The 23751-nt window shown below is 52.3% G+C and overlaps 25 protein-coding genes across 25 annotated transcripts; 12 read left to right on the top strand and 13 right to left on the bottom strand.

Moving 5' to 3' along the window:
- Positions 1–25: 25 nt before the first annotated feature.
- OGAPHI_003103 (uncharacterized protein) lies at positions 26–736 on the bottom strand (the record flags this gene model as incomplete). The annotated part of the gene is made up of 1 exon (XM_046204046.1): positions 26–736. The coding sequence occupies one exon, from the start codon at positions 734–736 to the stop codon at positions 26–28; it is 711 nt and encodes a 236-aa protein (XP_046062266.1).
- A 133-nt stretch (positions 737–869) lies between these two features.
- On the top strand, positions 870–2015 carry OGAPHI_003102 (uncharacterized protein; the record flags this gene model as incomplete). Its single annotated transcript, XM_046204045.1, has 1 exon — positions 870–2015. The coding sequence occupies one exon, from the start codon at positions 870–872 to the stop codon at positions 2013–2015; it is 1146 nt and encodes a 381-aa protein (XP_046062265.1).
- Positions 1834–4441, bottom strand: OGAPHI_003100 (uncharacterized protein; the record flags this gene model as incomplete). Its single annotated transcript, XM_046204043.1, has 3 exons — positions 1834–2291; positions 2594–3936; positions 4383–4441. 3 exons carry the CDS (start codon positions 4439–4441, stop codon positions 1834–1836), a joined length of 1860 nt encoding a protein of 619 aa, XP_046062263.1.
- Positions 2475–3971, top strand: OGAPHI_003101 (uncharacterized protein; the record flags this gene model as incomplete). Its single annotated transcript, XM_046204044.1, has 1 exon — positions 2475–3971. The coding sequence occupies one exon, from the start codon at positions 2475–2477 to the stop codon at positions 3969–3971; it is 1497 nt and encodes a 498-aa protein (XP_046062264.1).
- On the top strand, positions 4053–4715 carry OGAPHI_003099 (uncharacterized protein; the record flags this gene model as incomplete). The annotated part of the gene is made up of 1 exon (XM_046204042.1): positions 4053–4715. One exon carries the CDS (start codon positions 4053–4055, stop codon positions 4713–4715), a length of 663 nt encoding a protein of 220 aa, XP_046062262.1.
- A 10-nt stretch (positions 4716–4725) lies between these two features.
- Positions 4726–5379, bottom strand: OGAPHI_003098 (uncharacterized protein; the record flags this gene model as incomplete). Its single annotated transcript, XM_046204041.1, has 1 exon — positions 4726–5379. The coding sequence occupies one exon, from the start codon at positions 5377–5379 to the stop codon at positions 4726–4728; it is 654 nt and encodes a 217-aa protein (XP_046062261.1).
- On the top strand, positions 5098–6879 carry OGAPHI_003097 (uncharacterized protein; the record flags this gene model as incomplete). The annotated part of the gene is made up of 2 exons (XM_046204038.1): positions 5098–5139; positions 5521–6879. The coding sequence occupies 2 exons, from the start codon at positions 5098–5100 to the stop codon at positions 6877–6879; spliced, it is 1401 nt and encodes a 466-aa protein (XP_046062260.1).
- On the bottom strand, positions 5430–7409 carry OGAPHI_003096 (uncharacterized protein; the record flags this gene model as incomplete). The annotated part of the gene is made up of 1 exon (XM_046204037.1): positions 5430–7409. The coding sequence occupies one exon, from the start codon at positions 7407–7409 to the stop codon at positions 5430–5432; it is 1980 nt and encodes a 659-aa protein (XP_046062259.1).
- Positions 7410–7486: 77 nt separating this feature from the next.
- On the top strand, positions 7487–8254 carry OGAPHI_003095 (uncharacterized protein; the record flags this gene model as incomplete). The annotated part of the gene is made up of 1 exon (XM_046204036.1): positions 7487–8254. The coding sequence occupies one exon, from the start codon at positions 7487–7489 to the stop codon at positions 8252–8254; it is 768 nt and encodes a 255-aa protein (XP_046062258.1).
- On the bottom strand, positions 8251–9816 carry OGAPHI_003094 (uncharacterized protein; the record flags this gene model as incomplete). Its single annotated transcript, XM_046204035.1, has 1 exon — positions 8251–9816. One exon carries the CDS (start codon positions 9814–9816, stop codon positions 8251–8253), a length of 1566 nt encoding a protein of 521 aa, XP_046062257.1.
- Positions 9817–9915: 99 nt separating this feature from the next.
- Positions 9916–10764, bottom strand: OGAPHI_003093 (uncharacterized protein; the record flags this gene model as incomplete). The annotated part of the gene is made up of 1 exon (XM_046204034.1): positions 9916–10764. The coding sequence occupies one exon, from the start codon at positions 10762–10764 to the stop codon at positions 9916–9918; it is 849 nt and encodes a 282-aa protein (XP_046062256.1).
- On the top strand, positions 10340–12088 carry OGAPHI_003091 (uncharacterized protein; the record flags this gene model as incomplete). Its single annotated transcript, XM_046204032.1, has 2 exons — positions 10340–10524; positions 10936–12088. The coding sequence occupies 2 exons, from the start codon at positions 10340–10342 to the stop codon at positions 12086–12088; spliced, it is 1338 nt and encodes a 445-aa protein (XP_046062254.1).
- Positions 10982–12064, bottom strand: OGAPHI_003092 (uncharacterized protein; the record flags this gene model as incomplete). The annotated part of the gene is made up of 1 exon (XM_046204033.1): positions 10982–12064. The coding sequence occupies one exon, from the start codon at positions 12062–12064 to the stop codon at positions 10982–10984; it is 1083 nt and encodes a 360-aa protein (XP_046062255.1).
- An 838-nt stretch (positions 12089–12926) lies between the features above and the next one.
- On the bottom strand, positions 12927–13445 carry OGAPHI_003090 (uncharacterized protein; the record flags this gene model as incomplete). The annotated part of the gene is made up of 1 exon (XM_046204031.1): positions 12927–13445. One exon carries the CDS (start codon positions 13443–13445, stop codon positions 12927–12929), a length of 519 nt encoding a protein of 172 aa, XP_046062253.1.
- A 134-nt stretch (positions 13446–13579) lies between these two features.
- Positions 13580–14410, bottom strand: OGAPHI_003089 (uncharacterized protein; the record flags this gene model as incomplete). The annotated part of the gene is made up of 2 exons (XM_046204030.1): positions 13580–14218; positions 14369–14410. 2 exons carry the CDS (start codon positions 14408–14410, stop codon positions 13580–13582), a joined length of 681 nt encoding a protein of 226 aa, XP_046062252.1.
- Positions 14411–15607: 1197 nt separating this feature from the next.
- Positions 15608–16219, top strand: OGAPHI_003088 (uncharacterized protein; the record flags this gene model as incomplete). Its single annotated transcript, XM_046204029.1, has 1 exon — positions 15608–16219. The coding sequence occupies one exon, from the start codon at positions 15608–15610 to the stop codon at positions 16217–16219; it is 612 nt and encodes a 203-aa protein (XP_046062251.1).
- Positions 16220–16268: 49 nt separating this feature from the next.
- Positions 16269–17552, bottom strand: OGAPHI_003086 (uncharacterized protein; the record flags this gene model as incomplete). The annotated part of the gene is made up of 1 exon (XM_046204026.1): positions 16269–17552. One exon carries the CDS (start codon positions 17550–17552, stop codon positions 16269–16271), a length of 1284 nt encoding a protein of 427 aa, XP_046062249.1.
- Positions 16687–17160, top strand: OGAPHI_003087 (uncharacterized protein; the record flags this gene model as incomplete). The annotated part of the gene is made up of 1 exon (XM_046204027.1): positions 16687–17160. One exon carries the CDS (start codon positions 16687–16689, stop codon positions 17158–17160), a length of 474 nt encoding a protein of 157 aa, XP_046062250.1.
- Positions 17553–18169: 617 nt separating the features above from the next.
- Positions 18170–18499, bottom strand: OGAPHI_003085 (uncharacterized protein; the record flags this gene model as incomplete). The annotated part of the gene is made up of 1 exon (XM_046204025.1): positions 18170–18499. One exon carries the CDS (start codon positions 18497–18499, stop codon positions 18170–18172), a length of 330 nt encoding a protein of 109 aa, XP_046062248.1.
- OGAPHI_003084 (uncharacterized protein) lies at positions 18198–19721 on the top strand (the record flags this gene model as incomplete). The annotated part of the gene is made up of 1 exon (XM_046204024.1): positions 18198–19721. The coding sequence occupies one exon, from the start codon at positions 18198–18200 to the stop codon at positions 19719–19721; it is 1524 nt and encodes a 507-aa protein (XP_046062247.1).
- Positions 19722–19808: 87 nt separating this feature from the next.
- Positions 19809–20792, bottom strand: OGAPHI_003083 (uncharacterized protein; the record flags this gene model as incomplete). Its single annotated transcript, XM_046204023.1, has 2 exons — positions 19809–20457; positions 20710–20792. 2 exons carry the CDS (start codon positions 20790–20792, stop codon positions 19809–19811), a joined length of 732 nt encoding a protein of 243 aa, XP_046062246.1.
- On the top strand, positions 19816–21975 carry OGAPHI_003082 (uncharacterized protein; the record flags this gene model as incomplete). Its single annotated transcript, XM_046204022.1, has 1 exon — positions 19816–21975. One exon carries the CDS (start codon positions 19816–19818, stop codon positions 21973–21975), a length of 2160 nt encoding a protein of 719 aa, XP_046062245.1.
- An 18-nt stretch (positions 21976–21993) lies between these two features.
- Positions 21994–23709, bottom strand: OGAPHI_003079 (uncharacterized protein; the record flags this gene model as incomplete). Its single annotated transcript, XM_046204019.1, has 1 exon — positions 21994–23709. One exon carries the CDS (start codon positions 23707–23709, stop codon positions 21994–21996), a length of 1716 nt encoding a protein of 571 aa, XP_046062242.1.
- OGAPHI_003081 (uncharacterized protein) lies at positions 22240–22662 on the top strand (the record flags this gene model as incomplete). The annotated part of the gene is made up of 1 exon (XM_046204021.1): positions 22240–22662. The coding sequence occupies one exon, from the start codon at positions 22240–22242 to the stop codon at positions 22660–22662; it is 423 nt and encodes a 140-aa protein (XP_046062244.1).
- Positions 22723–23232, top strand: OGAPHI_003080 (uncharacterized protein; the record flags this gene model as incomplete). Its single annotated transcript, XM_046204020.1, has 1 exon — positions 22723–23232. One exon carries the CDS (start codon positions 22723–22725, stop codon positions 23230–23232), a length of 510 nt encoding a protein of 169 aa, XP_046062243.1.
- Positions 23710–23751: the final 42 nt, after the last annotated feature.

Below are 23751 nucleotides of genomic sequence, written 5' to 3'. Positions count from 1 at the left end.
CACAGCCGTGTTCTGGCTAACAGAGCTATTCGTTAAAAGAGTATGTACTAACCACCTGCTGGTCAACACCGCGGCAGTTCCAGCGCGAGAGGGCCGGGTGAGACAGCATCGGGCGGCGCGGAGCCTCTGTGGGCGTGGGGTCTTCTTCGTCGCCGTACTCCTTTCCCTCGAGATTCTTCAGGTTTCTCACCTTGTCGGCCCGCTTGAGCAGCAGCTTGTTGAGGGTGTCCTGTTTCTCCATCTCGAGCCGCTTCATGGTGAAGTTCTTGCGCTTGCGCGCGTTCTCGAGCCGTCGCAGCTGCAGCTCTTCCTCGGTGAACTGTTTCTTCTTGGACCGGTCATTGGTGAGCTCCAGCAGCTCGCCGCTGCCCTGTCTGTCGCTCAGATCGTCGCCCGTTTCCGTGTACTTTGCCCTTTGCCGTTCTGTCATTCTGACGATATCCGTGGACGGCGTGGAATCCTCCACGGAACTGCCGTCCACGTCCTCCGAGTACGGCAATTCGTCCTCGCCGGGCTCTTTGTAGCTTTTCGGGGCCCCACGCTTGCGTTTCGGCTGGTCCTGCGCAACAGCCTCCTCGATCAACGGCCGGCCGCGCCGTTTGGGCACCTCCTCTTCCTCGTCGTCCTCGTCGTCCTCGTCGGCAACCACCTCGTCGTACTCCTCCTCGCTCTCGAGTTCAAACTCGTCCTCCTCGCTGTCCAGCAGCTCGTCGCTCTCGTAGTCTGATTTCGCCATGGTTAAAAGCACTATAATTTTTTTGGCACAACTTGCGCGCACATTTATGCCGTTTGTTTTTAACAGCTAGCAACTTTTTGCACTATTTGAATTGTCAGATTATCCTATTCAGGCTGATAAGATCTGGGGAAATATGTCTACACAGACAAACGCACCGATCCCAAACATCCCTGCCGACGCTCAACAGCAGGCGCACTCGATCACGCTCGCAGACGTGGACGACCAGCTACGGTCGCTTCAACATCACCAGTTGCCTCCCGTGCCTTCGCAGAATTATTACGGGCAACAGTACTACCCATACATCCCAGACAGCCAGCTGGGGTCTGACGGACAGCCGCAGCCGGGAGCACGCAAGCGGTCGCGGTCGGTCTCGTCCCCGGACATGGTGAAGAAATGTTCCCGATGTCGGGTCAAAAGAGTCAACGAGGACCCCGACATGCTTGTGCGGTACCAGACCTGTGTCAACTGCCGGAACAAGCGCAAAGTGAAGGAGAAAAAAGTGCGCTCATTGTCAAAACTGCCGAACTTATCCGACGATTGGGCCCAGTATCAGCACAAGGTGAGTTTGAACTCGCAAATCGACCTGTACCAGCACAATTATCGGAACTACACAGACAAGGACCTTTTTCCTCGGTACCAAAAGGAGGAGCTGACCGAGGACATTGTTAAGGAGATGTCCGAGCTGGTGGTCAACCAGTACATTGTGCCCTTGCAGATGCTGACCGGGTTCAAGTTTGCGATCCGGGACCACCACAAGCCGAATTTATCGGACACCAACCCTAATAAAAGCAAGAAAATTACATGGATGTACATCTGTTCGCAGGACAAGTACCGACAACGGAAAAGCCGGAGCGAAAACAAGCGGCAGGTGATCAATAAGCTCAAGACGGAAGAGTGCGACTCGAAGATCACGCTCAACTACGACCTGGTGACCGGTGTTGTGCAGCTGAGCTACAACCACAAACACCACCAGCCGTTGAACTGGCGCAAGGACGGGTCCGAGGAGATTCCGTTCCAGCTGGGCGAGGTGGGCGAGCAGCGCAAGTACCACGAGTTGCAGGCCAAGGAGAGCGACGTGAACGAGCTGAGCAAGCTGCTCAAGCAGGAACCGCTGGACACGAACGAGATTGTGGAGCTGGCGACGCGGGCGGCGCAGACGGAGTCGAGCTCAGGGCAGAACCAGCAGGAACAGCTCTACGACATTGCGCTGCTGCACCAACACCAACAACTGCAATACCAGTACCGGGGGGACGATAACGTGGACGAGATGCTTCGCTAGATGCAGGGTGGAGATAAGTATGTATTACCGGGACGGCAAAGATCCGAATAACCCATAAAGTTATGATTTCTTTTTTCGGAATTGTTGGGACCAGCGGGAAACTCAGCTCCACGGGGGCCGACAATGTAGCTTGATGTTGTTCTGGGTCTAGTGACGTGATTTGTAACAGGGGGTCCAAACTCCGAAGAACTGCACCCCGCAGTGGGGTGCATGTTTGCTTTCCGTTACACCCGGGGGCGCGGATTGCAGGATCCCAGCAAGCTAATTTTTTCCCAGCTGCCTAATCGGACAAGGAACAATGTTTCGTTGGGCCGCGCCCCCTACATAATTAGTAATTTTTGCCCCCCCACAATCCGAAAAAGTTCCACGACTGTGCAAAAACCTGGGCCAACGGGAAATTCTTATATAAGTGGACGTTTTTTCACCATGAGACTTTCTTTCATTAAACAAATTCACACAATGGCTCACGTTCAAAAGCTGACCTTCCCAATTATTAACAAGTCTTATGAACAACCAACCGGTTTGTTTATCAACAACGAGTTCGTTGCTGCCAAATCCGGCAAAACTTTCAAGGTTACTTCGCCGATCACCGAAGACCTCCTTTGCGACGTCCAACAGGCCGAGGCCGAGGACGTTGATATTGCTGTCAACGCCGCTTACAAGGCTTTCAAGTCCTGGAAGTTTGTCAACCCAACAGAAAGAGCCAGACTCTTGTGGAAGCTCGCCGACCTTGTTGAGAGGGACAGAGACCTTCTTGCCCAGATCGAATCTTTGGACAACGGTAAGTCGTTGCAATGTGCCCAATGGGATTTGAACATTGTGATCAACTACCTCAGATCGTGTGCTGGATTCTGTGAGAAGAAGGACGGCAGATTGATCGACACCGGCTACAGCCACATGACCTACACCAAGAGAGAGCCTCTTGGTGTTTGCGGTGCCATCACCCCATGGAACTTCCCATTGATGATGTTTGCCTGGAAGATCGGTCCTTCTCTTGCCACCGGTAACTGTGTTGTTTTGAAGCCTGCTTCCGCCACCCCATTGTCCAACCTGTACGCTTGTAAGCTTGTCAAGGAGGCCGGAATTCCAGCCGGTGTGGTGAACGTGATTCCAGGAAGCGGCAGAGGCTGCGGTAACGCCATCTTGAACCACCCATTGGTCAAGAAGGTCGCCTTCACCGGATCCACCGGTGTCGGTAAGAACGTCATGACCGAGTGTGCCAAGAGCATCAAGAAGGTCACCTTGGAATTGGGTGGAAAGTCGCCAAACATCGTGTTTGAGGACTGTAACGAGGAAGAGGCCATCCAGAACCTCATCACCGGTATTTTCTTCAACGGTGGAGAGGTGTGCTGTGCCGGTTCCAGAATCTACATCCAGGCCACCAACCCTGAATGGTACAACAGTTTCCTGCAGAAGTTCAAGGCTGCTGTCGAGAAGCTCAAGGTTGGCAACCCATTCGAGCAAGGCACCTACCAGGGTGCCCAGACCACCCCAGACCAGTTCGACGAGGTTCTCAAGTACATCGACATCGGAAAGAAGACCAGCCTCAAGCTGCTGACCGGAGGTAACAGAATCGGCAACAAGGGATACTTTGTCGAGCCAACCGTGTTCTACGACGTTCCTCAAGACAGCGAGCTGACCCAGGAGGAGATCTTTGGTCCTGTTGCTGTTGTGCTGCCATTCAAGACCGTCGACGAGGTGATCGAGAAGGCCAACGACTCCGACTTCGGTCTTGGTTCTGGTATCCACACCGAGGACATCCACAAGGCTCTGTATGTTTCCGACAGACTTGAGGCCGGTTCCGTGTGGATCAACACTTACTCCGACTTCCACCAGTCTGTTCCATTTGGAGGATACAAGCAGAGTGGTATTGGCAGAGAGATGGGTGACGAGGCTTACGAGAACTACACCCAGGTCAAGGCTGTCAGAGCCAAGATCAGAACCCCAGTGTTGTAGGTTAGACTTTACATAGTTGGCAGTTAAACAGATTCGAGGAGTTGCCCAAAGCTTTCAGTGAAAATTAAATTAAATTTATTTATGGTTCAACAGCTGTCTTTGTATTCGAGCACTTTGGCGCCCGAGGTGGTGTTGATCACGCTCGAGTCGCTCACGGGCATGGTTCCGCAGCCAATGGAACAGCACACGGTCGTCATGCGGCCCAAGTTCCCGTTCAAGCCCGAGCAGAAAGCGGGCAAGATCAACCAGATAGAGTCGTACCGCATTCGCATGACACGCCACGGCGGCGCCAGCGACAGCGAGCTACTCTCGAACCTGCAGAGTCCGCGCTGGAACAACTGCATCTGGACGCTCCAGATCGTCGATATCCCTGCCGCGGGCAAGCGACCCGTGCTGACGCAGAACATATACGAGACCACCATCGTCAAGGCGGACGATATCCTCGGGTACATGGACGAATTGGGGTACATGCCCGAGAAGGAGTACTGGGTACGCGGGTCGCGGTTCTACTACAACGACGTGGTCATCGAGGTGTTCCAGGTGTACCATTGGAACGACGGGCAAGAGTTGCTCGACAAGCAGCACCAGATCAAGTGTCTGGTGAACGTCGCGCAACTGAACGACCTCGAGAGCGTTGCCCGCGGCACGAAACAGCTCGAGGCACTGAAAGCAGAGCTGGCCGGGCTTGTGGAGCTCGACTTGTACGAAAGAACCAGCCTGGACGGCCGGGTCAGTTGGAATTAGAGAATCGTTACTATGCTAACAGGTTCTTGGAGTATCTGGGTAGTCCTTGTGTGGGGCAGTCCATTTCTGCGTCGGTGCCCTGGGGGCCCTCCTGCAGCTGCATGAGCCGCCAGAACTGCTTTTCGCTCACGGGCGTGACACTGAGCCGGCCCCGTTTGAGCAGGTACAGGTCCTCGACGCCCTTGGACTCGCGCAGCTCCGCAAGGCTCAGCTTGCGGTTCAGCAGGCACAGGAACGCCATTTCGGGACACCACCAGCGAGGCTGGTCCGGGCCGGCCTTGGGGTCGTAGTTGGGCGACTGCGGGTCAAACTGCGACCGGTCTGGCTTGGCGGTGCTGGCCACAGTGCACAGCCCCACGATGCCCGGGTTTTTGCAGTTGGAATGATAGAACAAACACACGTCGTCCTTGGCCATCTGGATCAGGTAATTTCGCGCCTCGTAGTTGCGCACGCCGTCCCACGGCTCAGCCGGGACCTGTGCCAAATCGTAGATCGAGAACTTGACCGTCTTGCCCGTCTTGGCGTCCACGCGAGGCATTGGCTCGCTCTTGACCAGCCAGAACCGCCGGTTCCTCTTGTCCTTGTCGTAAACGGGCGGCTTGCCCGGCACAGGCGGCCCGTCTCCAGCAGGCTTCTTGGGAGCTCGTTTGGCCACGCGTGTCATGGAAAATAATTTCGCACCTGTAAAATTTTCAGGCTGTGCTTCTTCCCGCATCACAGATACTCCTCGTCGTCAGAGCTGATGTACGTTTTGAACCGGTTCGACGACTGCACGTTGTCGTAGCCTTCGTTGAGGTCCTCGAAGTCCTCGAACTCGTCGGTCTCCGCAGACGACGACTTCGGCTTCAGTAGACTCAGCAGGTCCTGGGAGTTGGTCGACTCGGACGGTGTAGAGACTGGAGCAGCAGCGGGGGCAGCAGGCTTGAGCAGACTTAGCAGGTCCTGCGACGGCGACGGGGTCTGTTTAGGCGCGCCGAGCAGTGTGTTCAGCAATGAGCGGCTCGCGTCCTCTTTTGCCGGGGCCGGAGGAGACGTTGGCTTGAGCAGCCCAAGAAGCTCCTGCGAGCCGTTGGTCTGTGGCTGCGGTTTCAGCAGGCCCAGCAATTCCTGCGACCCGTTCGCCGGCGAAGGACTCTTTGGCTTGAGCAGTCCCAGCAGCTGCTGGGCGCCGTTCTCTGGTTCTGGCTTTTTGAGCAGTCCCAGCAGCTCCTTCGACCCGTCGCCCGACTCTTTCTTCTCTGGCTCTGGTTTCTTGAGGATATCCAGCAGCTCGGCGCCGTTTGTGGCGGGAGCAGGCGACGGTCTCTTGAGAATGCTCAGCAGACTGGCCGAGCCTTCTTTTGGTGTCTCCTTTGGTTCCTTTGGATCCTTTGGTTCCTCCTTTGGCCGTTGCAGGATGGTCACCTTCTTTGGAGCAGGGTCATCGGTCTTGTACTTCTGGAACAGACTCTGCAGGAATCCAGACTTCTCCTTTGGCTCGTCCTTCGTGTCCTTTGGTTCGTCCTTCTTCTCTGGCCGTTTCAAAATACTTAACAACTCCTTGCTGTCGCTGGCTCCGGACCGTTTGTTGGCGAGCGCCAGGTGCGGCTTGTCGAGCTCGGACGGCGGCGGAGCAAAGATCTCGCTCTTCTGGTCTGTGCGCTGCGTCGAGACTGGTGGAGGAGGGAACGGAAGTCCTGGCAGCACGGGCGGAGGCATCATGAACGGCATAGGGAATGGCATCGGGAATGGCATCATGAACGGATTAACAGGCAATGGGAACGGCAGAGGTCCACCAGGACCTGCTGGACCCACGGGGCCGGGCCGCACAAGACCAGGAGGAAGCGCCTTGACGTCTGTGATGGTCTCTGGTTGTTTGGTGGTGGCCACCTGTTGCAACATGTTGAGCAGCTCTCTGCCCGGATCGGACTTCTGCAACGGCTGGCCCACGCCCAGAATCTTCTTGAGCTGCGCGGTGGCCTGCTTCTTGAGCTCCTCCTCTGTTTGCAGATTCTTCTTTCTATTAATAAAGCTCTGGAGCTGCTGCATCATGGAGCTCACCAAAAACAGCGTGTTTCTGCCCTGTTTCGACAACGACTTGACCTTGCGCCATTCAATGGCCTTGATCTCGTTACGCACCTTGGGCTCGAATTGTGTCGACTCTGGAACGCCCGCCAAAACGTAGATTTTGTAATTCTTGCCCTTAATAGTGCGCTCAATGTACTCGTCCTCGTCAATGTACTCTTTTCCGTCAAAGCCAGTCTCCTCGTCCAGCTCCCGCAACGCGCAGTCCAGGTCGGTCTCGTCCTTCGAGATCTTTCCTCGTGGGAACCCCCACGACCCGGACTCGTACCCCTTGACCAGCAAAACTTTGTCCAGAGACTCGTTGAGCAAAGCACACCCACGAACGGGGATCAAGGACTTGTACTTGCCGAATTGTTGCAATGCATTTTCTGGATCGCCCCACCGCCAAATCAGCGGACACTGTTCGATAATCCGCGTGGTGAACTGTTTCATCTTCATTGCCGGCAACAAATTGTTGAGAACCCTGGCAAAGTCCTGGTAGAACCAGTGGGCTTCTTCGATCTGGAAAAACACTCTCTCGATGGACGACAGGTCCTCGGACGGACAGTTGATGACAAAACGTACCAGCAGGTCCTCCAGGACGCGTTCTAGCGACTCGTCCTCAAACCCTTTTCGTAAGGAAATGGACATTATAAATGGTTAATTGATGTTTTTTTTACCAGTATTTAAATTTTTCTCCATATCCAAAAATTTTGGCAGTGGAAAACATGGACAGACCTTTTGACCCGAAAATCCAGATGCAGGTGGATCCCAACGAGGACACCGAGTGGAACGACATTCTGCGTGAGAAGGGAATCATCCCGCAGAAGGAGAAGGACCCCACAGAAGAGCTCGAAGAGGCCCTTGCTGAGGCCGTTCAGAGACAGCACGAGAACAGACTCGACAACAAGACGCTAGACGAGCTCGACGAGCTCGAGGACGACGAGGACGAGGAGTTCCTCGAGTCGTACAAACAGAAACGGATGGCCGAGATGAACAAGCTCGCCGCCAAGGCCAAGTACGGCTCCGTGTACCCCATCACAAAACCAGAGTACAAGCAGCAGGTGACCGAGGCGTCGCACGAGTGTTTTGTCGTGGTGCACATGTCGCTGCAGAGCGCGTTGCAGTCGCGTCTGTTGGCCAGCATCCTCACGCAGATCGCTCCCAAACTGCCCGAGGTCAAGTTTGTCGACATCCCGGCAGATCGAGCCGTGGAAAACTACCCAGAGGCCAACTGTCCCACGCTGCTGGTGTACCACGACGGCGACGTGGTGAAACAGACCGTCACGTTGGCGCAACTGGGCGGCAACCAGACAAAACTCGCCGACGTGGAAACGTGGCTGTGCAGCGCCGGCGTGGCCAGCGAAACAGACTCCAGGCTGTCGGTGAACCAGCTGGACGACGAGGATGTGGAGGAGTCGCGGCAAGCCCGATTTGTCAAGAAGTCGCTCCGACAGTCCGCCACGTCGGACAACGACGACGATTTCTTCGACTAGGCCATTTCGTTAATCATATAGAACAAAAGGTACGCGTGCGAAGCAAGCACCTCTTGTTGCGACACTCTTGTCACTGTAGCGTCATTGAACTTGAACCAGATCCCGTTCCGTGCCTTCACCATGCAAATGTAGTGGCCCGTGCTGGCAGACCCAATGTGGCACACCACGGCGTATAATTGGTACAGGTTTTTCCCCGGGTGCGACTTTTTATCCGGTAAGACGTACTTGTTCATGTCTAAAAGCAGCGGAATTTGGACATAGGTGTCGACCTTTGTAGATGTGGCGAGATGCTCGAACCGCTTGAGCTGGATTCCCAGTGTCGGGGGCAGTTTCTTGACCATTAGTTGTTTGGTGACTTTGGTTTGCTTTTTGCAGGTGGAACAGCTGTACATTGTGTCTAGCTTTTCTGGTTTGGTGAACTTGTCGAGACACAGCTCGAGATGCGAGATGGGCGACCGGGAGCCGTCTGGGTGTTTTTCCTGGATTTCCAGCGACAAGTCGAGCATCGGATCAACTGTGTTTGTGATGGTATTGCATTCTTTGCATTTGATGGACGACTGCAGTTCACCAGAGAAAGTTCGATGGATTATGCAATTACAACCTCCTTGGGACTGCGCCAGGTAGCTTCCTGGGATCGGAGTTTGCTCTTTATATGCTTTTGATCTTGTAGTATCGTTTTTGTGCAACTGATGAATCAAAAACTGCCAGAACTCGTGTGCATCTTGCTCTGTGTAGCCGGCCAAAGACCGTTTCACTTTCCAGGCCGCCGTCAACAGAGACACCGGACCATATCCAGACGGACTAGGAGACGTGTAGAAGTCCTGGAACACCTCGGCTACCGAACACGAAAGACACTCGGAAACCTGTTTGTCGCAGTCCGAATGACTGCCAGCCAGAAAATAGTCTCTGATGAACGGATTATGGATGATGGTTTGCAGCACCGTGCTCATGAAACAGGTGGAGCCCATGTTGACGAAGCCCTTGAGCCCCGTGTAGGCGCGGAAACTTGGTAACCTGGACCCGGCCTCGATGAGTTCGAGTTTGGCCGAGTCGTGCTCGTGCTCGTAGATTGGCATGCCGGGGAAATTTGCAACGTTTTTCGAATGGATGATCTGGTTGATTCTGATCCGTTCCAGCGACGGATCGCCCACGTAGTCGCCGCACTCCCAACAGATAAGGTCTCCAGACTGCGGGTTGACGGCAAATTTGTGGCCTGTCGTGCGAGCATGTTCCTGGCTATGTTGGTGTCTCAGACACCCAACAAAGGAGCATTGTAGACAGATGTGCAAGAGGGACGAGGAATGGCAGTGGGTACACCTGAGTACTTTCGAGCGCAGTCGGACAAGATCGTAATGGTGGACTTTGGTGCCGTCCTTGGCCAAATAGGACCGGTCCTCATCGATGGGTATGGCAAGGAGACAGATTTTCATGGCGGTGTTGTATGTTTTCAAGATCGCGTCTCTTTCGGAGGATGTCAGCGTCTTGGCCAGGTGGGCGCAGGTGGGAAACGACACATAGGTGGCCGGATCTTGCCCCGGTGGGATATCCAGATACGATACCATAATGAACAAAGAGAATTAAATCTTTCCTAGACTTTGGCCTGAGGGTGTCGGCGCGAGGTGTAGTGTACATAGAAGACTAAATTAGGTGGACCAAGCAGTTCATTTCGGCTGCACTGGCAAGTTGATCTTGCTCAGCTGGGCGATGATGGACTGGCGGAGTGCGAAGTAGGCGTTTTGCAATGCCGGTGGGATCACAGGCATTGCGAGCATGGTGTTGATTCGTGCGTCGTACTGTGTCACCAGTGCACGGGTGTACTTGGACTGGTCGAACCGGAGCTTGTTGAAGATCACCACCACGCTTAGCAGGAACAGCACCTGCACGTTTTGCACAAGATAATTAGGACGGATGATCTGCAACAGAAGAACCATTTTTGCAACCGGCAAAATATAAGCCGTCACCAGCAGAACTTCGGTGTGTGCAGCCACGAGCGACGACTGTTCGCCGTATGTTTTGACAAATTGGGCGATCAGCGTGGAGTACGTTGATTTCTGCTCTTTGGACAAAAACGGCAGATACCGCAGTATGTTGGCATTGATGTATCCCAGACAGTGGAAGAAAGCGTACACTGCGAACGGGTACAATGTGGACGAGTTGCCGTGTTTTTTCGAGAACACACGGAATATCACCGCCAATAGAAAGTACTGGACGTTATCGTCCCGCAGCAGACTAAGTGGCCGTGCAAACACAAAACTGATGGGCCGTGCTTTGTACGTCTGTCTGAGCACAATGGCATAGGTCAGGATCGTGGACGTGATCGAGTAGTTGTAGTAGCGCAAAGCCGTGGGCGAACGAGGTCCACGGACTGTGGCGACCGCGGTATGGACAACCAAAAAAGTAAGCGACAAAAGATGCGAGAGAAACCAGTAAAATTGCGCCGTGGTGGACAACTTGGCTACCTGGCGAGCAGCCAGTCTCCACGGCGTGGCAACAACCACCTTGTCGGTCATTATACGTGTAGAAGGAATAAGCTAATAAACTGGGCCGGTGAAAAAAATTGGTTGCACGAGATAAGCGAATCGAGACGAAAAAAAAAAGCGTTCTGGAGAAATCGCCGACTATCGTCGCAGTTAACTGGGAAAGAGAAATCAAATCTTTTGATTCTATACTAAGTGGAGAAGCAAAACTCCAAATACTGAAACAGGCGCAAGAATACACTTGAGCAAATCAGAAACACTTGTGGTGAACAATAGATGGTCCGGATTCGTCGTATTCTTGCTTGGAAATCCACATCTGTTGGAAAGTAGACAAGGAGGCCAAGATAGAACCACCGATCCAAACAGAGTATTTTCTTTCTGGAGGAGCAATGATCTTCACCTTCATCGAAGATGGAGCCAAAGCGGTAATCTCCTTTTGCATTCTCTCAGCAATACCTGGGAACATAGTAGTACCACCAGACATAACAATGTTACCGTACAACTCCTTTCTAACATCAACATCACACTTGGTGATGGAGTTGTAGGTGGTCTGGTCAATACCAGCAGCCTCCAATCCAAGAGGACCTGGGTGGAACAACACCTCTGGAGCTCTGAATCTCTCGTTACCAATGGTGATGACTTGTCCGTCAGGCAACTCGTAAGACTTCTCGATGGCAGAAGACTGGGAAGAAGTTTGCAACTCTTGGTCGAAGTCCAAGGCAACGTAACAAAGCTTCTCCTTGATGTCTCTGACGATTTCTCTCTCGGCAGTGGTGGAGAAAGTGTAACCTCTCTCGGAGAGAATCTTCATCAAGTAGTCGGTCAAGTCTCTACCGGCCAAGTCAATTCTCATGATAGCGTGTGGAAGAGAGAAACCAGCGTAGATAGGAACAACGTGAGTAACACCATCACCAGAGTCCAAAACAATACCGGTAGTTCTACCAGAAGAGTAAAGAGACAACACAGCCTGGATAGAAACGTAGAAAGCAGGAACGTTGAACGTTTCAAACAAGATCTGGGTCATCTTTTCTCTGTTGGACTTAGGGTTCATTGGAGCCTCAGTCAACAAGACTGGGTGCTCTTCTGGGGCAACTCTCAGCTCGTTGTAGAAAGTGTGGTGCCAGATCTTCTCCATGTCGTCCCAGTTGGTAACGATACCGTGTTCAATAGGGTATCTCAAGGTCAAGATACCTCTCTTGGACTGAGCCTCGTCTCCAACGTAGGAGTCCTTTTGACCCATACCGACCATGATACCTTGATGTCTTGGTCTTCCCACAATCGAAGGGAACACGGCTCTTGGGGCGTCATCACCGGCGAAACCGGCTTTGCACATACCCGAACCATTGTCAATGACTAACTAAATTGTTAGCGAGGATTATTTGCGAAATCTGATGGCCCAGCCGGACTGAAATTTTCAGCCCTCAGCTCGGGCCGCATGATACTTACTGCAGCAACGTCTTCTATAGGGGTGTTAGAAAGAGAGGAATGGAAGGCATTGAGATCCCAATTGTTGGCTCGTGGGTGGAGTGCGAGCGGTTGCCATTACACGCGTGATCTGGGCTTGTATCCCGGAACAAAGCAATTGAAAGGCTTGTTTTGATTCACAAAGATACGGTGATAAATTGGGCCGTAAATTGACGCCCAATCCATCAAACCTCACGACCACCCGTGCAAACCAACGCCATAGAAAGATGTGGTGGTGGTTCCCGCGCGCTGTTCCGCGGCAATGGCCGCCAAAACTTGAATATAATATTTTTAGATCTGGAGATTGCTCGTTCTCCCGCCACCGAGCGAAATTGGGGATTTCAGCCGTTTTTCATCAACACTTACCTCCGTCCATATTGCTATAACTCAATTATGATTATTTCAACCAATTGAATGATCTAATTTACAAAACAAGGTAAAGTAAAAACTTTTATAAAAAGTGAGAGGACAACTCAACAAGAAGCGGCAACAAGCTGAGCCTGCTGATTGGAACTTTCGCGACCGCCGGAAGGGGGCTGCGGGCTCGTAACGTGACGTGAAAATTCTATAAAGGTCTGCACCCGTGCACCGCGAAAATTCACTACTAGACACCGAATCGGGTGCCCTGATTAGAGAGCATTTTAGGGGCTTGGCACAAACTGGTCACGACCTGTTCTGCAAATAGCCATGATAATTAAACTGTTACATCGCACGACCTATTCAGGGTCCATTTACCTGTATCTGATCTTTGTCTTTTTGTTTTCCAGCTTCTGCTGCCGTTTGCTTTTCACGGGCTCCGCCTCCACTGGCTCTGTAGTTTGTTTTCTCGCAAAAAACGGAGCAATAAGGCCTTTCAACTTGTAGCCGGCAAACGCTGGAACCGCCAATAACAGCAGCCAAACCTTGTTGCTTCCAAAAACAATCATCAACACGTCGATGATCAGCGTAAGATAGACGATGTCCACCATGTACTCTGTGAGACCTTGTTGTTGGAGATCCTGGCCCGCTGACGTGAGAACAGAGTATCCTTGCGGGTTCTTGTGGTACTTTGGTCTTCCGACGTTCTCAATCACATACAAACATCCAAGCCCTGGTAAACTGAAGAGAATGTAGTATTTCTTGGTTGCTGGACGGTGGAGAACAAACAGGGCCACCAGGGCCAGTATGTTAATCACCGCCGAAGCAATGTGCAGTTGTTTCAGAATAGATTCGTTGGCCGCGGCCTGTTTTTTGTCGGAAGCACCAGCCATAGTGAAACAAATTCAATTAAATTTAATTATTCAGTATTTACCCGACTTTGGTCAGGACCAAGTTGGCTACGCAAACGATGTCTCGGTGCATGTATTATGATTCGTAGCTACATCCAAAGCAAGTACGCACTTGTTTAACAACATCCGTTCTGTTGGTTAATAACGGAGGTGCCACTCAAGTTCACGCTCGGCTTTCCAGCTGTGTTTTGAGCCGGCTGCGAACTAGCCATCTGCGATTTGATCTGTTTGGACATGACAATGAAAGCCTGTTCCACGTTGGTGCTCTGCGAGGCGGAGGTTTCCAGGAACTTGATTCCCCTGCTGTCGGCGAATTCCTTAGCCACAGCATAGTCAACAACCTTCTTGTCGGTCAGGTCGCACTTGTTACCGACCAAGAGCTTCATCACGCCGCTGGTGGCGTACCGGTCGATCTCCTGTAACCATTGGTTCACGTTGTTGAACGACTCCTGGTCCGTCACGTCATACACAATAATAATACCATGCGCCCCTCTGTAGTACGATGAGGTGATCGTTCTAAATCTCTCCTGCCCAGCCGTGTCCCAGATTTGTAATTTGATGGTCTTGCCGTCCAGCTCGATTGTACGGATCTTGAAGTCCACTCCGATGGTCGATATATAGTCCTGCGTGTAGGTGTCCTCTGCGAACCGCAAAAGGAGACAGGATTTTCCCACTCCGGAATCGCCGATCAGCAAGAGCTTGAAAAGATAGTCGTATTCGTTGTTCATCGGGGTAATTTCGTAAACAAGGGTGACCTTTAAACAACAAAAAAATGTTATCTTTTGTTGCTTGTTGGCATTTATTTGCCTCTTGCTTAGCTAAGACACCACCGTTACAGAAAGTCCACTAAAAAAAGTTATTTACTGGCTGTTTTACCCGGCCGCATGTAGCGAAAAAAATCAAACCTCCTTTAATAAAGCCATCCTATAAAGCCTAATTGGGGCCATTTTGTCCCGTCCTGTGGTAGGGTCCAGCCTTGGAGATGGCTGTTGGCAGCCGGAAGACAATCTGTTGCCAATGTCCAGCCAAGTTTCTGATTGCCGGCATTGTCCAAATACATTGTCCAAGGTGTTTCGATGTGTCTGAAGTGGCTGGTCTGCGGCTGTGCGGCGCGGTGGAGCTCCTGAAAATTGACCTGTTTTCGGTTCGTTCTCTGCCCCCAGCCATTTGAATTCGCCTGTATATATGTTTGGCAATTGCTTAGCTCGAGGCTAGTAATCTCCATGCGAGATCTGGCACAGACATCCCCGGACTCGACTTCTGAGCCGCTACTGGTCCACAAGACCAGACAAAGAGAGAGACGCTCGTCTCTGGTGGACCACCGTCCTCTCAAACGAGCCAGCAGCATCTCCTTCCGCGTCCATACACCTTCCGACTATAGTCGTAACACCAGCATGGTCACCTCGGACTCGAACACCTCGCTGAGTTCTTTGGGCTCTCTTTCGTCCTCGGCAAAGCATAGCATTCTTTCCCGCAAGATGTCACCGCGGCATCCTGGTCGGCTCAAGACCCGGTTCTTTTCTCCGTTCTCGGCGTGCTCGAGTCCAGTCTCGCCGAAACTGCTCGAGAACGTGGAAAAGCTCTCGCTGGCGAGCGAGCCCCACCCCATCTTTGAGATCCCGGAAATCCTTAATATCATACTGCATTACGTCGGCCACGACGACACAGATAGAATTCCAACCGAGCAGAGCCCCGTCAGAAAGCCGCCGATGTCGCTCAACCACGCGAAACTCATCCATGGCGACCAGGGAGAGCAGGTGTGGCAACGCACTCTTTCCACAAACACCACAGCTCCGCCCGTCGGTAACCTGCACAGCTGTCTCATGGTCAACCGCCTCTGGCACCATCTCACGCTGCAGGTTCTCCAAGAGAACTTGTATTTCGACTCGAGCAACAAGCTACTTAATTATAGATCCGTCACCATTGCACATCCTAAATCATTCGTTCTGCATAAGCTCAAGACCACTACACAACAACATATCGACAGCATCAAGATCAGTCCGGTCAACTTGGAGTGGATCGAGTTTTACATTTGTCCGAAACTGCTCCCATCGCTTTCGCTGTACACAGAGAAGCTGAAAAAAGTCGTGCTACCAGGCTCGAAAATTATAGACGACCAGTATCTTTTGGCAATTGCGCCGCTCATGCCCAACGTGGTCCATTTAGACTTGCGAGCGTGCGAGAACATCACCGATGCCGGCCTTTACCATCTGGGAACCCACTGTCCCAAACTGGAGACTCTCAACTGTGGAAGACATACCAAGGGAAATCTCGTCACGGACGCCTCCATTTCGCATATAATCTCCAAGTGCAGTCTCAAGACTCTGGGCGTGGCGGGCTGCGGCATCTCAGACGCCCTGATTTGGTCGCTGGCGCTCCAAATCGGCCAGCAACTGGAACGACTCAGTCTGAACGGGTGCTGGAGACTAACCGACGCGGGGCTCTCGCATGCGTTGATGCTGGACAAGTTCCCGCGGCTCGCCGTGCTGGAGATCAGAAGGCTCACCCGGCTCCAGCATCTGCGCCCAGTGATCGAGTTCAAGAAACGACAGTCGCGGCGCAAAATAGCAGTCCTGGTGGAGGCCTGCGAGGAGCTGGAAGCACGGCTGAAACTAGAAGAGCGCACACTCGACTTGGAAATAAGTGCGCGTATATTCGAAGACATCTCCGAGTGGCTCAACGGCGACGATTTGCAGGACCAAATCGAGGAGCAAAACCTCCAGCAGTTTGTGCACCGTCGGGGTGTTCCGGTGTGAGGAGTAATTGGATAGTCTATTAATCTTATTAAATACATACCTGAAAATATCAAGCTTCGCAATAAGCACGGTACGATGTGAATGGAGTGTTCGACTCGGAAATGAGCTCGACAGGAGCCTTTGGCGCAATAAAGAAGATATTTCCGGTGGAAGCGTCCAAAGCGGTCTCGGATCCCTGCAGCTTGATCTTCCCCTTACCTTCGGTAACGATCAAGAGAGAAGGACCTTCCAGTCCTTCGAACTTCTCGGAACCCGGCGTGGAGAAGGCGGTTTGGAGAACACTGAACTCGTCGATAGGTGGGTCGTACAAGTTCAACTTGGCGTCCCCAGATCCTCTTGGGAATGGGGCAGGCTTGAGCTTCTGCTCCTCAACAGGGTTGAACGAGTAAGTAAGACAGTCCACGAGCACGTCAACGTCCTTGAACTTTGGAGTGAATCCAGCACGGATCACGTTGTCGGAAGCAGCCATGCACTCCATAATATCTCCGGAGATGTACGCGTGGGGGTCCTTGGCTTCCAAAAAGATAGCTTCACCAGACTTGAGCGTGCAGTGGTTCAACATCAAGCAACCGCAGAAGAGACCAATGTCGTTCGGGAACTGGGCGTCCAGTCTTTGGATCAGGTCGGCTAAAGTCTCGCCAAACAGGGCAGGGTCGGACTTGGTCTTCTTGACAATGCTGGCAGCCAAAGGCTCGAACTTGGACTCTGGGCTGTTCATCACACGGCTGAATACTTTTTGCAGCAGCTTCTTCTTGCCAGCAACGTCCGCAGAAGCAATACCAGAGTGGAATTCCTCGGTCACATCAGCTCCCACGAGTTCCTTGAACTCTGGAATTTTCTGCAACAGCTCATCGATTTGTGCCAGAGGCTTGAATCCACAGAACGCCTCGAAGTCGGTGATAGCAACGGCCATCTCCGGCTTGTGGTTGTCGTCTGGGTAGTGCTTCGGGTCGGACGCGTGCAGCTGCTTGGCCAAGGTCTTATCGGGGTGGGCCTGGATAGACAGCACCTTACGAATAGAAAGCACCTTGAACAAGAATGGAATACCTTCCTTGGAGCCAAACTTAGCAATGATGTCTGGACCAAGAGTCTCCTCTGGGAACTCGGTCACCAACTCTCTCAGAGCCTTTCTGTTGCTGTCTGGAAGAACAGTTGGCACAGAAGGATGGGTTCCCATCCACAGCTCTGCGTACGGCTTTTCTTCATCAATAACGACGGTTTCCGGGTCGTTGAGCTTGGCAAACCGAGCAACGGCAGAGGAGGATCCAAGCTTACCCCAGTCGTAGTTCTGGGCGCCTCCGATGACTCTGAAGAGTTTTGGTGAGGTGGTCATAATTAGCAGAAAAGTATGAATTAACAACACATCAATTGGCCGTACTTTGCATAATGGGCACGGGGCGTCGATCGGCGCGTCTATTTCAAGCCAAAAACCTACGGAGTGGTGAATTAGAAAAAAAAAAACGGAGCCGGATTGTTTGGGTTTTTTTTGTTGTTCCAGGGTCGAGACTGCTTAAGCAGCCGGAGAGATACAGCTATTAAAAGAGTAAATTGTGATTAATCGGGGAATGGGGCCAGATCTGGTCTTGGATGTAAAGAAGTTTGGCTTGTACCTCGAACAGTCCCAGACCACCGGCCCAAGCTTTGCAAAGCCCTTGCCAAGCACCATATACCCCTGCCGCACCGAATAGAAGAGTCCATGTTCGTCTGAAACGGTGCACAACACAACTGTAAAGTACAATAAAAAATACCTATTTGGCACAATTATTCACCGCATTTAAACAATAGTTGCTAGTAAAAGCACGTCGTGTATTTATATTTATACAATAGTTTTTCCCTTTCACTTTTTGTTTACATAGAGTTTTACCTCGTTGCTCTTGTCTCTCACTTATATATCATGGCAAAACGGAGTGATTTTCTAGAAGTGCCCATAACTCCCAAAATTGCGCCCCCTCAGACTCTGCAACGATCTCCCAGCAGCATGCCATCGTTTTCCGGTCTCGGTATCAAGCGGCCAAGCGACTCGGTTCTCAACATTTCCAAACATGACAGCACCACAGGCGATTCTAGCGGCGATTCCAACGGGTCCACGTCCCGGGTTTCGTCCATCACCAGTGTCTCTTCCACAGAGCTTCCGAGAACAAACATCAAGGTTCCGCCTCCTCGAGCCAGTCGCATTGCGAAAACCATGTCGCAACAGGAAAAATACAAACTGTACGAAGAACTCGAAAATGACGACAAAATCCCGGACGAATCGTCCATGTTCAACGTTCCGCTGGCCATGCACTCCACTGCGTCGCTTTTCGAACACACTAGCAGGGATTCTGGCTCCCATATTCTGAAGCGTGCGTGGAAAGACTCTTCGAAGATAGTACCATCTCCTCTTCCGGGAGCTCTTGCGCAAGAGTCCAGAACAGAACCAACGTATCTTCCGAGCCCAACACTGACAAAGCACTACTCTTACACGACGCTTTCGCCAGATGCGCGTCAGTTGACTGGGTTCTACGAGTACTCTGTTCAAAACCACGTGGAGAAAGAACTCAACAGACGGTCCAAGTACAGCAGCAAAGTGGACATTTTGGACGACCCGACACTGGTTTCCTCCGAGAAGGCGGACTCGCTCACAATGACACGTCCTTCTTGGCTGCCTCCAAAGAATAAACACGAATCGCTAAAACACGAAAAGGAGTTCACTAAGATGGTGGAAAAGTACGGGCTCCATCACAGAAAGGAATCGGCTAGAGCGGAACAGCGCGAGCGCGACCGAATGATTGGCGACGCTAGACTCACGTACTTCGCAGGAAAGACCAAGATCAAGTCGTCGAACTGGGCCGAGATCAAAAAACTCATGTGGAGAACACAGGTGGACGCCGCTACGCGATACACCATTTTCGTGAAAGTTCTCGAACACAGACAATTTAGTGTGGAGGTGCCGACGTTGTCGCCCACCACGAGAAACTTGGACCTGGACTCGTTCATCAGCTCTCACCCGGACATTTACAAACAGCCAAAACTATTTGCTTCTTTGGACAAACTACTCCGGATCACCTCTGCCCAGCAGGACTGGCAGTTGAATAGTTACCATGTGAACTTGGCGCTGTTGACCAACGGGTTTTCGTTTTCCAGGTCGCTCAAGACCCTTTATTTCCTCAACAAGCACATTGTCACTAAGGAATTTGTTACGAAGTTTAATGCCATTCAGTCGCATCCCTACATGAAGTCGTCGCTCAAGAGTTTCAAGGACGATTTGAATTTAGTCACTTTTGACGCGTTCATGAAAATCATGAAGAATTTCAGTTTACCCATGGTGTTTAAGCTTGTATCCTTGCTAATGGTTTATGGGGACTACAAGCTGCTATACGCCTGCGTTCTAACTGTCTTGCTTCACTATCATTTTGGATGGAACAATCTCCAGCTCGTGCTCCATAACAGCGACCCAATGATCCGGATTCCGGACGAAGAGGTGTTCTGGAGCAGAGTCTATTCGTATTACAAGAAGATGTAAATAATGATAATAATTACTCGGGCTGTGCCACCACTAGAAAAAAAAATATTTAGCTACTTTTTCCAAATTTTTCACTCTGTGTATCCATCATAGCATGCTAGGCAGAACGGTTTTCGGCAGACGAGCGCCACATTTGCCGATCTGTTTTGTGCGCACAGTGGTGTTCAACCGCAGGCCCAAGACGCCGCGGTCTTCTGCGGCCAAAATCGAGGCCCAGCTGACCCAGCAGATCAAAAATCTGGAGCAGTTCACTATGCAGGTCGAAAACACAGTCAAGCAGAACAAGGACACGCAGATCCAGAGATCCGCAGCCGACGAGTTCCAGGTGCATGAGAGCCAGGACGTGGCGGACGAGGAGGCCGAGTTACTGTTCGAGTCGCTGATGAGCTCGAACGACGCCGATCCTGCTCTTTCCCTGGGGCCAGGAGACTCGTCTGGCCAGGCCAAAGGACTCTCGATGTTCCCCGATGCCGAGCCACACACCCAGCTTCCGCCAGTTATACGAACGAAACTGGACCCGGAAACCATCAAGCATATCACAGTTTCTGACGGAGCAAACTGGGTTCCTGTGGTGGACCGGTTGCACCAAACCACGGGGCTTTCCGGGTGCACTCCGGTAGACGTTCTGAAACTGCTAACGACAATTCCACGCTCCCAAAGACCGGCTGTGGTTTCTAAGATCCACGAGATGGCTCTTTCTGCGAAGCTGTTGAAAGGATTACAATTGTACAACAGTCTGATGAGCTCTTATAATCTTGTGAAAGTCCAGCAAGCACAGCCAATAATAGAGAAGATGTACGCCGAGATGCTAGACAAGGGAATCAAGCCCAACCTGATCACGTACGGAATCATGATCAACCTGTACAGCAAGCTGCTGAACGTGGACAAAGTGCGCGAGTTCATGGACCTGATCCGGAGCGACGGCTACGTTGCTACCAAAGAGGTGTACACCACGATTTTGCAGATGTACGTGCGGATGAACAATTACCGCCAGGTTCTGGACGTGTTCAGCACGATGAAGTTCCTGTCTCTGGACACTTCGCCGTCCGCGCGCACGTACTCGTCGGTCATTTTGATGGACGTGCTGAATAATAATGTTGAGCACGCCTTGACTTTGTACGACGAGATGGTTGACCGCAAGATCGAGGTCGAGCCGCAGGCGCTTCTGGCGCTGGCCAAGGGCTGTTCGACCCGTCAGCCGCTCATCGAGCGCGGCTGGGGGTTCATCATCGAGTACTACACCAAAAAGTACCCGATGGACTCCAAGGTGGTGGAAATGATGATGGTTTTGGCGTACAAGGACTCGGACCTCAACCTGGCACGGGCCCTGTTTGTTGGTCTGTTTGACACGCTGACCAAGGCCGCAAACGCAATGGTGCCACCGTCGCCCGTCGCGCTGCGGTACCTGTTCAACGCATACACGTTCTACAACCCGGATCGAGTTCCTGTGAGTCGGCTGAACCACCAGATCCGTGACATTGCCGCGCGCACGCTCGATATGTGCGACTTCAGCTTCCACAAGAACGCGCCGCCGTTTCTGCCGACGCTGGAGCTCGCCGACCCGGACCTGGGCGTGGTCGAGGCCCGTGCTATTTTCGAGTACTTTGTGCTCCACTTCCCGCACATGATCTCGCTCGAGGTGCTCGAGGCGTATCTGTTTGTGCACGCGCTGAAGGGCCATTCGATTGACGAGTTCGAGCAACTGTGGGAGCGGCACACGTTCTTCAAGGGACAGACCGTCACCGTTGAGGAGCCCAAGGGAGAGCAGCCAGAACAGTCAGAACAGTCAGAACAGCCAGAACAACTGGATGAAACGCCTGCATCCGCCTCGTCAGCCCCGTCGACCATTGCCGCCCGCCGCGTCCAGATCAAGTACCCGCGAAACGACCAGCTCTACAACGCCTGCATGCACGCGGCCCGGATAAATAAAGACGTTGCATTTGCACAGAAAATCTGGACAGAGCGCGGCCAGTACAGAAAGTCACCCGAATTCCAGAAACTCAGTCCGCACAAGCAGGACCAGCTCGACTTCAAGTTCGCAAGAGCAATCGTGTCTGTTTTTGTCGAGACCAACAACCTCACAGACGCGTTCCAAGTGATTCTCAGCTCTCAAGGTAAATTCGCCTGGACATACTACCACCTTAAGAGCGTGGTTGCTCTGGCCGAGAAACTCGACCAGCCACAGACCAAACGAGAACTCCTCCAGGTCGCCTCTCTGGCCGAGAAAAGACAACGTAAGCATCACTCCATGTAAATACAGATAATTACATTTTTACGTACTAGGCTCTGTCTTGTACAGAGTGTCCAGGAAACACGTGATCAGCTTGTCGGCCACGGATCCTGTTTGCAGACTGTTGGCCACACCGTACAGCTGTGCGGTGTCGGAAGTGGTAGTGTTATCTTCTAGCGAGACTTCCTTGACTGCCACCTTCAGGTCTTCCAATAGCCGGTCAATGGCAGGCACAGTCAGCTTGGTGACGGCCAGATGCAAAGCCGGCGGGTCCTGCAACGCACTCAGATGCCAGCCGTCCTTGCCCAAACGATCTCCGAGCTTGTGGATGTTCAGCTTGCTGGACTTGAACGAAACAACAGACAATTGCGGGTCTCCAATGATCTCGAGCTCGGGGATCTCCTCGTCAACCGTTTGTCTGAGTCTGCGGGCGGTCAAGATGATGTCCTGGCACGCTCTCGTGTACCCGTCGTCGCCCATGTACACCATAGTGGCCCAGGCGCCGACCGTCAGTGCTCCGGGACGGGAGCCAGCAAGCGTAGGCGATCCGTACAGACCTCCCACCCATTCGGTGGACACGAAGTACTGGTACTTTCTGTACTCGTTGGAGCGGTACATGATAATGGAGGAGCCCTTTGGAGCAAAGCCGTACTTGTGGGTGTCGCAACTGATGGACGTGACGCCCGGGAGTCTAAAGTCGAACGGCTTTAGCGACGACTGGAACGCTTTTTCGTAGTAGGCGATCACAAACGAGCCCAAACAGCAGTCCACATGGAGCGGGATGTTGTGTTTGACAGCGAGCTTGGAGAGCTCCTCGATGTTGTCAACGAGTCCATGAGGGAAGTTTGGAGCAGAGCCGATCAACAAACATGTGTTTCGATTAATAAGCCGTTTGACCTGGGTGATGTTTCCGATGTAGTTCTCGTCCAAGTCGACCAGATGGAGCTTCATCTTGAAGTAAAGCGCGGCCTTGAAGATGGCGGCGTGTACCGTCTTGGGAGCGATGATCTCGAACTCGGAAAGCCCGCGCTCGTGCCGGGCTTTCTCTCTGGCTGCAAGACAGGCCAGGAGCAACGACTCGGTTCCGCCCGAAGTGGTGGTTCCACAGCCAGTGGACGGAGCGTTGAACAGTTTCAGAACCATCGACACAACTTCGGCTTCCATTTGGCGAACTCCCGGGAATGCGTCGGGATGCAGCTGGTTTGCAACCGCAAATTTATGATAAGCTTTGGACTGCAGGTCGATAAGCTCGTCGCCGCCATGGTACACTGCACCGGATAGTTTTCCGCCCTTCCAGTTGGCGGCAGCAATGTTGTTGAGGTCCTCCAGTTTCTGGAACACCTCTTTTTCCGTGAGCCCGAACTCTGGCACCTCGTTGAAGGAGGTCTTGGCCTTAACAATGAGGGACTTTTCCAGCTCGTGTTTGGCGTGGTCCACCTCAGATGCGACCTTCTTCTTCAAGAAGGGAAGCTCCAGAGTCTTCTTGTAGAACCTCTTGGCAGTGTACCGATACAGGTTCTTGATTGACCGCCAAAGACCGTATGCGTACGTGAGCCGCAGGATATTAGTCAACCATCCAAGAACATACGACAAGATGATCAGGTCTCTGGCCAATTCGTAGGTAGAGTGCGTATGGTAGTAGTTCAGCACCCAGACAGACGCCAATTGGGTCTTTGCCTGGGCCAGTGCCGCTAACTCGCCAATGTCAAGACTCATGGGGGGAAGGAATAAAATGTTGGCAAAATATTTTAGAGCCATTGCTCTAGCCGGAATTGCCGTGGATTCGGACTCTTAGAAATT

The sequence above is a fragment of the Ogataea philodendri genome (genome assembly GCF_020536065.1).
Source record: "Ogataea philodendri strain CBS6075 chromosome Unknown scaffold7, whole genome shotgun sequence".
NCBI classification, from domain to species: Eukaryota; Fungi; Ascomycota; class Pichiomycetes; order Pichiales; family Pichiaceae; genus Ogataea; species Ogataea philodendri.
Note: the sequence above shows the minus strand (reverse complement) of the source record. Positions and strands in the feature narration are given on the sequence as shown.